Genomic DNA, 15,143 nt, shown 5'->3' on the forward strand with positions numbered 1-15,143 from the left:
CTGAGACATGGAGTCAGAACGTCTCCAGAAATATCACTATGGCTTTGTTTGCTTTCTTCTTCCTCTCTAAAAGTGTAACCATATGCTAAGTTTAGTGGGTGTTTTTAGTTGTTTCTTAATTTGGAGTTTATTTAAATTTTTTAAAAAATAGATTTGATTGCCAACCAGTAAGTCAGAAATAATTCTAGTCAAGTCAGCATAAACCAGGTACAAATTAGCATGAAAACTGTGAGGAACAGCCTCAGGTACATCAGTTTCAAGATCATATAGTACATCCATTGCCCAAGCAGTGTGAACTTTTCAGATTGCCTTGGGATTTTGAATATTATTACCAGAGAATACACCTCTTTTAGAAAATAGACAATTTAGACAAAACTACTTTTAACTTCTTTTTATGCCTGTTCACAGAAAACTTTTCACTTTTTTTTATAGAGTACTGCTTTGAAACATGCAATAGTTTAACAGTGTTTTTCACATTAGACCTCCCAAAGTCAAAACTCTTATTACTGAAATTTTTCGCCCCACTATTTTACATCTCAAAATGCTCCCTGAAGCCTCAATTCACATTAACATTCAAAAAGAAAATTCAAAAGCCCCTAAACAGCAAAAAGCCCCAGCCCAAAATTCACAAAACTATATCTGTAAATTTTTTTAAACCTCAGGTCCTCAGTGCAGATACCCAAACTGTGAGGAGTACAAATCAAAGCCTCTGTGAACACCTGATATGCATTACCTACACATTTTTATATAACGTCACCATCTCCTAATGCCCCATCTCTCAGCTCTCTGCTTCATTAGTGACCAAAGATCACTTTTTTCCATTCTTGACAACATCAGAAACTGAAAACACAACCAAAGACTTGCTGGCCCGGAACTAAGAGTCAGACAAGCTCATATCCTGCCCTCCTGATCCAGCCTGAATAGGAAAGTTAATGACTTGATAAGCAGCCCACCAAAGTGCCAAAACAAACCTTTGTAGGAATTGTCATGAGCCAGCAAACCATGTTCCAGTCCTTCCAAAAAGCACTGCCTCTGCATGGACAGTGCACACTGAGCCTGGGAGAGAAGTAATGAACAAACCCAGAGGCCATCCCAGTTTGCAGGGATGACGTGACATTCCTCTCCTTTGCTCAGAACATCTCTGAGGTGCCACAGGACCTGGCTAGGAGTGGTCACTTCTGAAAGCAGGGTGGCCCAGCAGAGCCAGCTCTTGGGCCTTTGGACTGCCGTGCAATCAAGCAGTGCAGACTCTCTTGCCATTCACACAAATTAATTCAGAGAACACTGCTTCCAGAATAACAAGGAGGGGTGCATGAGTAGAGTGAGAGCTCTCTTGGCATCTGATTCAAATAGCAGCTTCTTGCAAGGAACTATTTTTAAGTTTTGTATCAATCTGCTTGAGAAAGGTTCCTTCTGCTGCCTACAAATGTGCAAACTCCCCCTTCGAAGAAACACAGCTCAGGACAGCAAGATCCAGCCTTGCACTTTCAACCTAATCAAGACCAGGTATTTCATGACAAAGCACTGCATAGCACAACATTCCTGCAGAGCATGTTCTGGTGACCCCCACCTGAGCATCAGTGAGGGCCCCCATTAATTCAATTAGTCCTATGTGTTCTTCACAAGATTACAGGTAGCACACAGTTAGTTAACCGTGAAACAACCCACACTGAGGCAGTCTGACTGCTTCTAGAAGCATCACTGCTTTTTCCACTGCAACAGGCGTGGAACTGCTATAGGAGATTAAGGAAAAAGAGGGAAAAGGCAATTCAGTAAGCTCTGGATGCTGCGCATGACCTGACCAGTGAGGTGAAATCATTGTTTGCCGGGTTATCAGAAGTTCCTGTATGAACGCATTGTTCAAGCTTAAGAGGTTTGTGAGAGAAGAAAAACAAGCAACAGCAGCACACAATGGATGCAGATAAGCAACGTCAGAACAAAGCCCTGGGCGGCTGCAAGACAACGGGAAAACTTATTAGCCACAAGCATCCTATATCCTGCCTCCAATAAAGCAACACAGATGTTCTGCAGGGTGTGAAAAGACAAGAGAGCACTAAGCAGCTATTGAGCCCTCCACAGGAGAGAGGGTCGGTGTTCCACAGCTGTTGGACACGAAGATATCCAAAGGATGGGCACGAAAAGCCTCTTAAAGGGTCTGAGAATGTGACACCTCTCTGGTGACCTGTATGGGGGCCACCCTTAGAGCCACGAGCCCCTCAAGACCACTGCAAACAGTGCTTTGCAAGCCCAGATCTGGCCCAGGAACAGAACGACCATTGTTTGAGGGTTTGGTCCCCAGGGGAGTTATTTCCACTGGGAATGAATGCATGGCATTAGACATGCACACACTCAGGCTGCAGCACTGGGAACCACAGCCCTCCATGGCACAGGGAAACAGGGCTCTGTCCTGAGAGCTGCTGGATCCATGGGGTGAAGGAAGTGCTCCAAGACCCACTGTCTTGTCTGCAAAGAGGGGTGCAGAAACAGCCCCATCACCTTTGGCCAAAATGCTCTGCAGTGTCGGACCTTTCCTCAAGTATTTTCCAAAGACAGAGCTGTCAGCCCTTCATGAGGCTTTTTAAGTCCAAAAAACCTGTTCTCTGAAAAATTCAGGCCACTTAACCAGCACATACTGGGTATCTGCTACTGTGTCATGAGGAAACTGCTCATACCAGTGGGTGGGATTTGATCCCCAGTTGCCCATGGACTTGGTCCTGCACATGGTCCCAGCCCCAGCTGTGCAGAGAGGGGCTGGCACAGCTGGGTGTGCTGAGGAGCTGCACTGCCAACAGCACACACGGGAAAGTGTCACACACGGGGTGACAGCACAGCTCAGAGCCCAGCCAAGCTGGGTGGCTGCACAGGGACACCACCCCAGGATGCTGCAAACACCAGCAAGGGGCACAAAACTACCCTCCACAGTGTGACAGCCCTCCTTTCCATTCACAAATATACACTACAAAATGTGAAAATATTAATATCTTCATTAAAAGTATCTGCACTGCCACTGGCTACAATTCAAAAGTTTCAATGGCATAAAGAACAAGATTATTCCCCCCTTCAATAAAAAAAAGTTTGTGTCTCACTGTCAGCAAACCAGCAATGTAAATGAACATTTGAAAGTCACTGTATAACTAAAAAGTCATTTCATATAATCAGATTAAAAAGAGAAAACCGAATGCAAACAGAAAACTTGAGCTTCTTGGAAAAAGAGAACAGAAATGAAAACATGAAGAAGCCACTAACAGGAACAAAATGGGTAAACCAGTGTTCGTCCAGATCCAGTCCTGGTCTGAACCTCTGCATATATAACTCTACCAGTTCTGTTACTCATTATGCTCATAAAAATAAACACAAATCTTTTCAAGCAACAGCTGAAGTTCAAGAGAAAACTTTTAAGATTATAAAATTTTCCAGACTCTTTCTAGAAATTTTAACAGGTTGATTACTTTGGCCAAAACATTAAACACAATGTCAAGAATTCTCATCTGCTACCAGTTATCCATATGGTCTCAGAGTAAAAAATACTTTTGAGGAGTCATACATTTGGAAAAAAGAAAAAAAAAAGTGGATCTTCCTTTCCCAAGAACCACGGTGAAGTGAGGCTAGAAAGAGATGCCCACATCCCCCTCCTGTGAGCCCCTCCACTTCTCTCCCTGACTCACAGTCCAGGTCTTTGGTATTTCTGTAAGTCATCCCTGGAACTCCAGCAGGTACAAGCCACCGAGAGCTATGTACTGCCTCCAAATTCGACTCTGCAAGGATAAGCACCAACCTCAGGGCTCATCCATAGCTCCAACAGGCCTGGCAGAGCCACTGAGTTCGTGTGTCCCAAGCAGAAAGCACTTTCCCAATGACCATTTCTGGAAATGCTGTTCTTCAAATATTTTGGCTGGTCCTCATCTACAGGACAACCTTAAAGTGCATTTGCAACTCTGTTTCCAGGAAATACATGTAAAGCCGATTCATTATCTTAAAATGTTGCTTTCATTTTTGCTCATTAAAAACACATTTCAGATCCCTGCACTAAATGCACAGCTGATGCGATCTGGACACTTAAAACTGGATTTCAGCTCTCTCTACTCGTCTTATTCCATTTGCTGTCCACAACCTGTGTTCTCTGTTTCAGGGACAGCTCTATCAGACCTGAGCTACGACTGAAAAATGCCCTGGATAAAATCCTCTCTCTCCCTGCAATGCCTGGCACTCCAGGCAATGGCACCCAAAGTCCGACTCAGCCTAGATTTCAGGAGCAGCATCCTCCCTGCAGACACAGAGCAGCAAACAGCTGTTCTGCACATCCCACACCCCTGCCTGAGCCACTCGGAAGGGAAAGAAAAACAAGGCAGCTTAGGCAATGCACGCGTTACAGTCCTCACCTTTAGGGAGTCAAAGCAGGCAATAACTCGACCATTTTCCACATGGCAACTCCGTGACGGATGGGCGAACTTGCACTCTGCATCAGACCGAGAACAAGTCCCTCTCTGAAACTCTCGACACACTTCTAACGTCAGCCATTTTGTATCACGAACCAGGGAAACGTTTACAGCCATATTAAAAAACAAAAATTAAAATGCAAGCAATCGCACCCTTCCTCAGGGTAATGTTTACTGCTGATCTTCTTTTTTCTTCTTTTTTTTTTTAAAAAAAGGGTAAAAAAGTGAATTCAAGTTAAACGTGAAGAAATAACTAACTTGTTGCTTTGGTAAAACTCCTATTCATCAGCACTTAGGTTTTCATTTAAGTCAAATCGTGTTTCTTTAAACAAGAATTAAACATAAAGCCAATCATAAAATAGAAATCTTATCAGAACAACTGAAAATCAAATTAGAGGCCAGCTCCTAAAAGTGCAATTGTAGAAGTTAAAATACAAGTGTTATATTTTGTGCCACTGCCAAAGTTACTTGCAAATAACTGGCAGACTTTCAAAAGAATTCTGTGCTCTCCAGTTAATGGTTTCAATTATTCTTGCAAAAAGCATATGCTGCTGGCAGCACTACAGTTTGTGGAATGGTCTCGGTCCTTGGGGAGAAAACTTCGGGTTTGTTTTTTTTTTTTTCCTTCTATTTCTTGCTTCTAAAAATTATGGTTCACGAGCATCAAAACAGGCAAAAGGATGTCTGATTTTTTTTTCCTCTTTCTTTTCTTTTAAATATTTGCTACATAGTCGGGGGAAGGAAAAAAAATAAAATGGCTGAGCAAACTGCGTGTAAACGGGGAGCAAAAAAAAAAAAAAAAAAAAAAAAAGGGCAAGGCTGGAGGAGCCGCCGTCAGGGCACGGACTGCAAGCAACGCCGAATTAAACAGAGAGGGGGGCGAGGGGCAGAGAGAGGCAGCCCTAGACAGAAATCCAAGCAGCGGTGGCTTCAGGAAAGGCACTTTTCAGCAACCTGCAGGAAAAAGAGAAATAGAATCAGCCAGGAGCCTGCGGCCCCGCTCGGGCGGGCGGGCGCGGGGCGGCGCCGGCGGCCATTGCGGGCACGGGGGCACTGCCCGCGCCGCGCTGCGCATGGGAGGCGGCGCCGGCCAATGGCGCTCGCCGTTACAGCAGCACCCGCGGGCAATCGACCAATAGCGGAGCCCGTTTCATAGCGCCGCGGTGGGCGCCGCAGCCCCGGGACCCTCCGGGCCAGCCCCGACTCGGGCTGCGGCGGGGGCTGCGCGCCCCACCAGCCCTCCCGGACTACCGGGGAACAGTCTGCTCTGCAGTATTTTTTTTTTAAATTAACAGTAACTAACCCACCCCCTTTTCTGTAGGAAACGTTCAGGCAGGCAGAGCAGCCGGTGGCTGTGTCCGTGCCGCGCTCCTGCTCAGCCCTTCCAAGGTGTTCCATCAGGCCATCCCCAGCGCGGGGCTGCTCCTGCGATGGCTCACGGACACAAACGGCTGGCTCGCAGCCGCTCCTCTACGCATTCAGAGCCTACAAAACTAAGAGCAAACCCGACAGGGAAACCTAAGCCACACACACACACACACGGAAAAAATTAACTCATTGCTCACAGCTGTAGTTTTCCACCAGACCAAAGGCAACTCGAATTACTCTGACTCCAGCAACTCGTGTTATACAACAAACAACTTTCAATGCATTCCAGTTGAAGGCTTCCTTGGCATCCACGAAAATGTTAAGCTGTCTCTTGAGTCTCCCATTCTAATATTAGCTGTACCATTGCTGCCTGATGGGATTGGGCTTTTTCCAAGTTCCCAAAATCCAGCCCTTTATCTTCCTAAAGTACGAGCGTCCACTTTTGCAAACATTTGACAGGCGCGGGATGTTGCCTGTGTGACTGCTATTAAGATTTCAAGCTTTCGTAGGAGAAGAGCCTTCAATTACAAAAAAAGGAAGCTTAAATTCCTCTTTCATTATTGGTGTGTTATTGCAATTACACTGATCAGTAACTGAAACCTACTGGAGCTGGAAACAATGGAAACAATGCTACCAAGGAAGAAGTGTGGGAAGAGGCTGTCATCAGCAGCAGGGGGTGGGGCACAGAGGCTGTTTGATTCACAGATCGAATTATTTCAATTTAGAAAAAACAACTTTCGTTAAACCTACACTGCAAGTACTTTCTAGGCTTAATAAGACTCAAGTTGATAACAAAACCTGCCCAGATCCCTGCAATCCAGCTTGAGGCATCAGCACAAAGCTTGGTCTGACCCATGCTTCTGGAAGGACCTTTGCATTTTTGCACATCAGGTGGGGAACGGAGACTGCAAACATCACATTTGCTAAGCATGTTTTAAACTTCAAAGAGAAGGAAAAAAGGCACACCTAACCATGCTCGTGTCTTTTGGGCTTTGCAAAGAAGAGGAGCTGCTCTAAATCAATTCCAATTTTGCAAACAGGGCAAATTTATACAGGAATCCCATTCACTGATATATGGGCTCCCTGTTCATATGAGCTCAGAAAGCAAAAGAAAGGAAAAGATGGGCAGAAACCTTCTGCAGGGAGCTAAGGACTAGCTGGGTGCAGCTCTTAAGAACGAGCTAGAACAGGTCAGATATGGGTGGGGATTAGAAAGAATGCACTCTCAGAAGTTCTTCCCAGCAGACTGAAATACAACCATCTTGTGGATTAAGTGCCTATTCCACAGCTTCAGACTCCCAAGGGAAGTGAGGGTCTCTTAATGCTGGGGATGGAATATGATGGGTCTGACTTAACACACAGTTACACCAAACACCAAGATGTCCAGTGTAGTAACATTTGCCCTTCCCAGCCCCTGAACCTCAGGAAAACCCAATGTAACAAACCAGATGTTGATCTTGCTCTCCAGCCATGCAGCTCAGGATCACACACTGCCCACAGGTACATGGCTGCACTAAACTGCTCAGTCCTCAAAATGAAGGGCATCATTTTAATGAAAGCTGAATCAAATTAATTCTACAAAACATTAAACTACAAATATCAAAACATTCAGACACGCATAACACGATGGATATTTTTCTTTACAACTCATGGGGGAGGAAACAAACCTACTGATGGAAATTTTCCCTGCCCCACACCCTGCAGAAGGGCACACTCATCTGTGCAACATTCAAGAGACAAGAAATTTTCTGTGCGGAGGAAACAACCCCACCTCCCTGCAGAAGGATTGACTCATCTCAGACCCTGGCACTAGAGCTCCTGTACTGGAGGGAGCCAAATTAATGAATCTATTTTTCATACTGCAATTCTGCAGCCTGCAAGGCACCTGGCAGAGCAATGCAGCAGCGCACACTGCCCCATCACTTGTTTGCTGGGCACTCAGGAGAGCAGTTAAGCACATGCTTAACTCTGAGCATGCCAACAGTCTTTCTGGAAAGAAAATCGGAAGCACGTACTTAAGTGCTTTGCTGAATCAGGGCCTAAATAAATGAATCTGCTTCACAGGTTTATCAGGACTGGGAGGCCAGCAAGCACAGGCAGCAGTCATCGTGTTTCGGCTTACATGATCACAGCCCAGAGGAGCACGAGTTAGGCTTTTCTGCAAGTCAACAAATACAGTTCTGTCAGTGTTTGGATTGCTGCAAATCCCTCTCCATGTGGTCACGGGGATGGCTGGAAACGCATGCATGCAGGGCTGACATCACAGCGAGCGCTGCACACTGCTGCAGCGAGGCTCCCACGCACAGCCCAAGGACAGCACACCTCACCAGGAGCCTGCCACTGACAGCACAGAGCTCCAGCTCTCCGGGTTCCAACTCCTGGCAGAAAACAACTGTTCTCACCAGAACGCACCCTTACAATTCCCTTGTATTACCCTTTTTTGGGGAGGGAGGGTGTGGGGTGGCTGGCATTTTATTCCCTTTGTTCTCCCGTATATTTCAAATGAGAGGAATTTAAAAAAAAAAAAAATCTATGCCAAAACCAACACACAACCTACAAGGATTAAAAAGTAGCTCCAGAAATCAGGGGCTTCGTTAGCGTGCAGGAAATACAACAAAGGGTAGGTGCTGCCTTTTGAACCCTTCCCAGCAAGCCAGATCCGTCTGGCAGGGCTCAGCTCCTCCACTACCAGATGAGCCAATCTCATTTCAACGGCATCCGCATCAAAGCTGGAGAAAGCAGCAGAGCAGAGAGAAAAGCCTGTGGCCTTTATCCCTGTAAAGAAACTACAATATCCCTGAAGCCTCTGCTCCAGGGCCACTTGCTGGGCCAGGCTCTAATTGTCTGAGCTGCAGGAGGATGGGGCTTGCTCCAGATGTCAGCCCCAGCCTTACAGCTACCGAAGTGCAGGGGAACAAGGGCAGTCGGAGGAGCAAAGGTCACACCAGGGCTCGCCTCTGGCAGGACTAAGATGCCCTGACTGCTGGAGGTAACATGAGGACGAGTGTATTTCACTCGACGCTTGAATTCCTCCTGCTTGCCACGAAACTGATCCCCTTCCACTGACAGCCCCCACGGATGTCAACTTGTGAGGACACTTCCTGACAGCCAAGTTCAGAAATGGTAATTTATGTGACAGGACGGATTCAAGCAGCTCCCAAGTGTAAATGATGCTATTTAAAAGAGATTTTTTTATTCTATTTTCTCTCCTTTTTTTTTTTTTTAAAGAAAAAATTACTCAGTAGAAGTGCCAAGGTGAGTTCCTCATTTACTGTTTTACAATGATTTCTGGGTCACAACTGCTCAGTTGAGAAACAGAAGTGCTGTTGCCCTAACTCACAGTCCAGTGAGTAAGAAGAGCAGCTATTCCCTTCGCCTGAAGAGGAATAGGGATACTGCAGACACACTGGAGTTTTCCCAAGGTTGAGTTCCAGCTGTGCCCGTTTTTTATCATATGTGATGCTGTCAATGCTCCTCTTCCACTCAAACCACCAGCAGGTGACCATGGAACTGGGGACTGGCTCTCCTGAGTCCAAGCTCAGCCCTACACTGCCAGGGTGCAGTGTGCTTTACCTGGTTTTGCAAGTTACAGTGAATGAAAATTCAGACCCATCATGGATGGATGGATGGATGGATGGATGAATTGATGGATGGATGCCCTTGAGGCACAGCAATAGAGAAATTGTGCTTGCAAAATCAAGATGTCCGATTTTATACCAATTCCACTAAAACTAAATATTACTATTAATGTTCACTGAGTGTCTGGATACTGTCAGAGCCCAAAAAAGACTTTAGTCTATGGGTTTTCCTCAAAGCACTAAATTCAGCTGGCAGTACAAATGCCACACTCACTCATCAGTCCTTGCACCTTTGAGATGATTCTGTAACTTGGGCTTTTTATTGCCCCTTAATGAGTATGGAAGAGCATGGTGTGTCTAGGACCACATCCTTGATATGCCAGAATAGGGAACTCCTCACCCAAACAGCAGTGAGATGTTTCCATTATCAAACAATCTTCCAAATAAACACAGTGTTCCTGGAAACACTGCAAGGCAAAGAGAAATGGGAGCAATGAAAATAGCACATTGAACTGTTTTGTTCTGAAAGAAAGAAAACTCTGTGGAGAATACCACCACCCATCCAACAGCCTCACTTTCTCTTCCACTTTCATTGCAAGTAGTAAAAAAGATGTGAAACTATATCCTTGCTTATCAAAGGAACCCAAAAGTTATAGTCAAAGGCAAGGTTTTACTGAAAAGCGTTCTAGTGTTACATTTATTGGCAGGGAGGCATGAGTTAAGATAATGCACATTTCCAAGTCAGTGAGGAGATGAAACAAAAAAGTTAAAAAATCTTCATCTAGGATCTACCGAGCCAGGAACACAGTGACATTAGTTGAGTTGGCTGACATCAGAGAAGTTCATTTTGGGCCTCAGAAAAGCCCATGACAAGTTAGGTACTGTCACCATTGGATCACAAGGCTTTACGTGGGACTGATGCAGAAGTGCAGCTTCACGACAGCCAAAGAAACCACAAAAATAACCCCCATAAAGTCCAGGTGTGGATCCTCCATTGCTGAAGCACCAATGGCAGTGCTCTTACCCTACCTCACATAAAGCAGAGCAGTGTTCAGAATCCCACAGACACGACTCCTTTGCAGGTGGAACAGTGACAGTTTGCACACAGCGGGGCTGTGCGCTGGGACCGGAGCCATCCCGGCAATGGCAGCTTCTCCAGGGCTCCTCAGCGCTTGTGCGCTTAATGGGCTGCAGTGTCAAGACCAAAGAAGGTCAATTTATTTTCTGTTACCTGCAAGAGGTATTTTTGCTTTCAAATTAGAAAATAATCTTCTATTTTTTGCTCTGGCCCTCATACTTTAAAACAAACACTTCAGGGACACAGCAGACACTTTGAATATTTCCTTTGTGAACATTCTGTACCTGGACACTTTCTCCCTCAGGGAACAGTTTACTTAATTTAAGGTAGACCTTTACAGCTAAAAGAAAATAAACCTCCTTTTGTTCTTCTACCAGTTACTCAGAAAAAGAGCAAGTTTTTCCTCTACCATGGGCATGCATGAAAAGTTTCTGTTCAAGGTCTAATCACAGATGTTGGGGGCCGTGAATCACCAGGGGTCACAACGCGTGCCAAAAAGTCAACTCAGCTCCAAGCGCCGTCTGTTCAGAACAGGATGGCAGAACCCAGACAGAAATAATAAACCCACACAAGCAAAACAACCCCCCAATGCTGCTGCAATGGAAAAGCCTCATTTTCACGACATAAACCCACTACAGAAGTGATAGGGTGGATGTTTGGGCACGCAGGTACAACACAAATCTGTGCTGAAGGAACCACTAACACTTGTCCTTCTTTCCCCACACACTCTCATTCTGCTAGCTTAGGGCAGCTTTGGAGAGTGGCCATCGCTGGTTGTGACCTCTCTAGACAGAGCAGAAGGAACATCCTCCTGCCCCTCAGTGGGGAAGGCTGTACATGCTGCACCCCATCTCTTGAGAGGCTCGCCAGCCTTGCTGAACTCCTGGGTTTATGGCACCCTGGGACATGGCTGTGGGGCTCTGCAGGGCCAGCAGTGCCACTGTCCTTGGGAAAATGGATCATGCATCACTGGCCTCTGGGTGCCTCGCACTGCTCTCAGCTGCCCTGCCAAAACCTCAGCACCTCTCTTACATGCAGAGGTGGGCAACTGAAAAAAAAACAGAGGGGGGAAAAAAAAAGGAAAATATGCAAAATAAATCAGCATGAGGGAAGGAAGCCCTTCACTGCAGAGAAAAAAGAATGTACAAATGCAGGGAACTTTATCCTCCCTTGTGTACATGCAATTCTCCACACTTACACCCTGAAGCAAACAATCACAGGAAAAATTAATGCTGAGTTTAAGGAAGTATGGAAAAAATCCCTTTGTTTTTGAAATCTACCATTCTTCAATGTGCATTATGGTGCTCCTATTCCCTCAGCCTGAAATCTTCAGTCTGTTTTCCTTCATCCTGAACCTTCAGCTGTTCTTGTCCACCAAAGTTCAGGGAACTCCTCTCCCCTGCACTCCTACAGGATTAGTTCCAAAATGCTTCCACAGGCAAAAGGCTGAGAGTTATTTCTCACTATCTGCTGGGGATTTCTAAGCCAAAAATGCACTACAAAACCATTGCAGTTTAAGGAGCTTTTTTGTTTATTTGTTTGTCTTTGAACAAAGTCACAGAAGCTGCTGTGCTGGACCGACACACGTGCCTTGGCAGAACAAATACCTTTCCATAGGGTGTTCCAGGGCAGCATGCATTGCGGTGCTTCAAAGGGAACTTCCCCCTCTTTCACTAAATAGATTTGTTGTTAGAATAGCCACACGTGCACATTTCTGTTCTTTTGGGCTTTTGAATTTCTGCCATCAGCTTATTTGGAGCCAGTTAGAGGTCAAGACCCCTTTCCTACTCCAGCTCTCTGCTAGGACTGATAGTGACCCATTGCCATCCCACTCCTGCGGGATCTGGGGGATGTTCTGCTGATCAGGCAGCCAAGTGGGAGTTTTGCTTGACTAAGGCCATCACCAACCAGTAAGAGACACACGGAGAAGGATTCTCCCTTCTGTCAGGACCTGCCTGGCAAATCCCTTCTGGCCTCCTACATGAGGCAACTTCCCAGTGCTGAGGGCCAGGGACCCGCCTTACAGCGGGTGGCTGACCCGAAAGGAACATTTCCTCTGCAGTGCAGAAGCAGCTACTGCACTTGCTGTGAAACAGTGCTAAAATCCTCTCCAGTGCCAGCACCGCTTGGGAGGGGTTAGGACCACAATTACACCAGCTGCAAACACAAAAGTAAAGGGAAAAAAAAAATTGTTGGCAGGGATCTCTGGAGGTCAGCTAATCCAAACCCCGTCTCAAAGCACAGCCAGCTTCAGAGGTGGATGCTTCCACATCCAAGCACAAAGAGAGCTGTCTCACACAAAGAGAGCTCAATTGAGTCAAACAAATTTGCAGAGGAGACAGGAAAGGCCAAGGCTCATTAAGGCTTGTTCCCCACCACGTAATCGTAAGAAATAGGATCAAGCAGATGTATCCCACAATCTATCTGATTATCCTACTCAGTGTTCAAGAAACCCCCAAGGTCCTTGCCAATCAGGTAAGTGTCTGCATGCGTTTGGGACAGCTGAGGGAAGGGAATGCTTTTACCCAACTGCCCTTCCCAGGATTCCGCTGACAGGAATGACCTACAGGTATCTCCTAAGCTCCAAGCATGATCCTAGCCCTCGAGACAAGCAATATACTCTGTCAGGTGGGAGAAAAACAGAAACGGGAGCCCAGCTCAGCCATTTACTGTGCTGCAGAGCCAGCCTGGGACTTTCAGGAGGTATCAGATGTGTTCTATACACATCTGGAGACCAACCCAGGTCTGGTGCTTCATAGGTACCTCTGCCCAGGCACACATACTTGTGCCTGCAAAATTCCCACTCCAGACATCTCAATCACAGAGCCTTGTGCTCATAGAGACAGGTTTATCTCCAACAAAAAGGCACTTTCCCAGCAGGTCCCATATTATATCTTCTATAAGAACATGTATGCTCCTACACAAACACTACAGCTGAAGGCACTTCAGTGTTAACTGCCCTACCTGGTGACCACAGGCCTGCAGAAAGAGGAGACAGCATTTGGACTGTGGTTTGAATTCTTTCTCAGCTGGAAGAATTCAGAGAAAACAAAAAAAGTTTTTCTTTTAACATTCTTTGTACTGAGCGCTTGGATAAGCCATAAGTAACTTGGCAGCAAACCAGTTTGGTACAAACACAGCACACCAGAACACAATGCAGTCATCACAAAGCCACTGCTCTGGGCCAGACAGTAATTTTCCCCTTCGCACAGGGCAGGCCTCCAAAGTCTTTGTGCTGCTACATTCGAGTCCATCTGAGTTACATGATGTGTTAAAAATGAGACTCATGCACAATAGGGAAAACACCTATCATTTATGGGCTACATGGAAAGGAATACCTGGGCACAAAGGTACTCAAATACATTTCTCAAACAATTCAGGACTTGAGAAAACTAAAGCCTTGACTTATTTCTCAACTCAGACTTCTAACAGCATCCTCAGGTTGCAAATCAAATACACAATGACAGAGGGAGACTGAAAGGCTGGTAACAAAAGCATCCAATGTATTTACAATACTTTCTTTCAGAATTAAAAGTCAGAACATGCAGGAAGGCAGGAAAACCAAACATAGTGGCAACTGAGAGCATATTTTCTACTTCCACATACCAGTGAAAATCTAGACCAGCCTAGTCCCAAACCCCAAAGGTATTATCACTGCACAGGTAGTTATCATTTTGACAGGAAAGATGCTCTACTGGGACCCTGGAAACAAGGGCTCAAACACTGCTGCAGCCACAGGTGCCACAAGTGACAAGTCACTTAATCCCTCTGCAAACGGGGGTTGTTACTTCCCCACTTCTCAGTGATGTCTGGCAGATAAAAAGCAGGAACTGCAATCAGGCATTAAGAAACTGCTGCGGTAAAAGCTGCACAAGCACCAGATGAACAGATCTGTTTCAGACCCCACAGCCATTACAGAATGAACAGGATAGTGGAGAGAGAGCAGGAAGCATGCAGACGCACAGAGATCTGCCCCATTAATCCAGCAGGCTGCAACAGGATGAAAGGCACGTCCAACAATTCCAATCCTGCTTGCGCAGCAGCAAACACCCTCCCAGTGTGCAAGGGAGGCACTGCTGTCATACTTACAGGGCAGCAGCCAAACCAAAAGGCACCTAAAGGTGTAAGGGCTAGTTCTGGCAGCATGCTTTGGCACCAAGCACAGCCCACTCCTCTCTCTGTCCAGTGCCCCTGTGGGAAACATGGTTTAGGGGTGCAGGCAGAGAGAAGCCAGCACAGCTAAGCCCTAAAAAAGGCAAGAGGAAGTCAAAATCACCCTTGAGGCACTTCCCAAGCCATTCAGAGTTAGTGTGTTGGCCTCTCCTGCCTTCCATGCACCCCAAAATCTGTTATTCATTACTTTTCATATCATTGCCAAGTGGATGAATCAACTTTTCAGGGACTGAATATCCTCTGTTTTTTTCCCTTACATGCCTGAGTCATTGACACCAACTGAAATCCTCAGATATTCAATTATCTCATTACCTCCTGCATCTGTAACACCACAACCTGTAACTCCTCTCCCCCTGGAAGTCTTAGTGACCTGAATTATTTTCAATTTCCCCCTTAATGCCTGTGGGCATGCTTTTCTTCAGAAAGCATCTGAATCAGCATGAAACCTCTGAATCAAAACCAGGAGTCCAAGAAGGTGGGCAGATGTACAGATGAACAGTGTCTTCCATG

General features: G+C 45.9%; 1 protein-coding gene across 5 annotated transcripts in view; it reads right to left on the reverse strand.

Annotated features, from left to right (window-relative positions):
- MBNL3 (muscleblind like splicing regulator 3) overlaps positions 1–15,143 on the reverse strand; it is a 90,881-nt gene that overhangs the window by 53,041 nt on the left and 22,697 nt on the right. For all 5 annotated transcript variants that reach the window (XR_014616444.1, XR_014616445.1, XM_084213260.1 and 2 more), the window contains exon 2: positions 4,380–5,390. Coding sequence is in view for 3 of the 5 variants with exons in the window: in XM_084213260.1 (XP_084069386.1) it covers positions 4,380–4,553 (174 nt within the window). In the remaining 2 variants the exon portion in view is untranslated. The remainder of the gene's footprint in view (positions 1–4,379; positions 5,391–15,143) is intronic.

Source organism: Fringilla coelebs, assembly GCF_963513975.1.
Source record: "Fringilla coelebs genome assembly, chromosome: 11".
NCBI classification, from domain to species: Eukaryota; Metazoa; Chordata; class Aves; order Passeriformes; family Fringillidae; genus Fringilla; species Fringilla coelebs.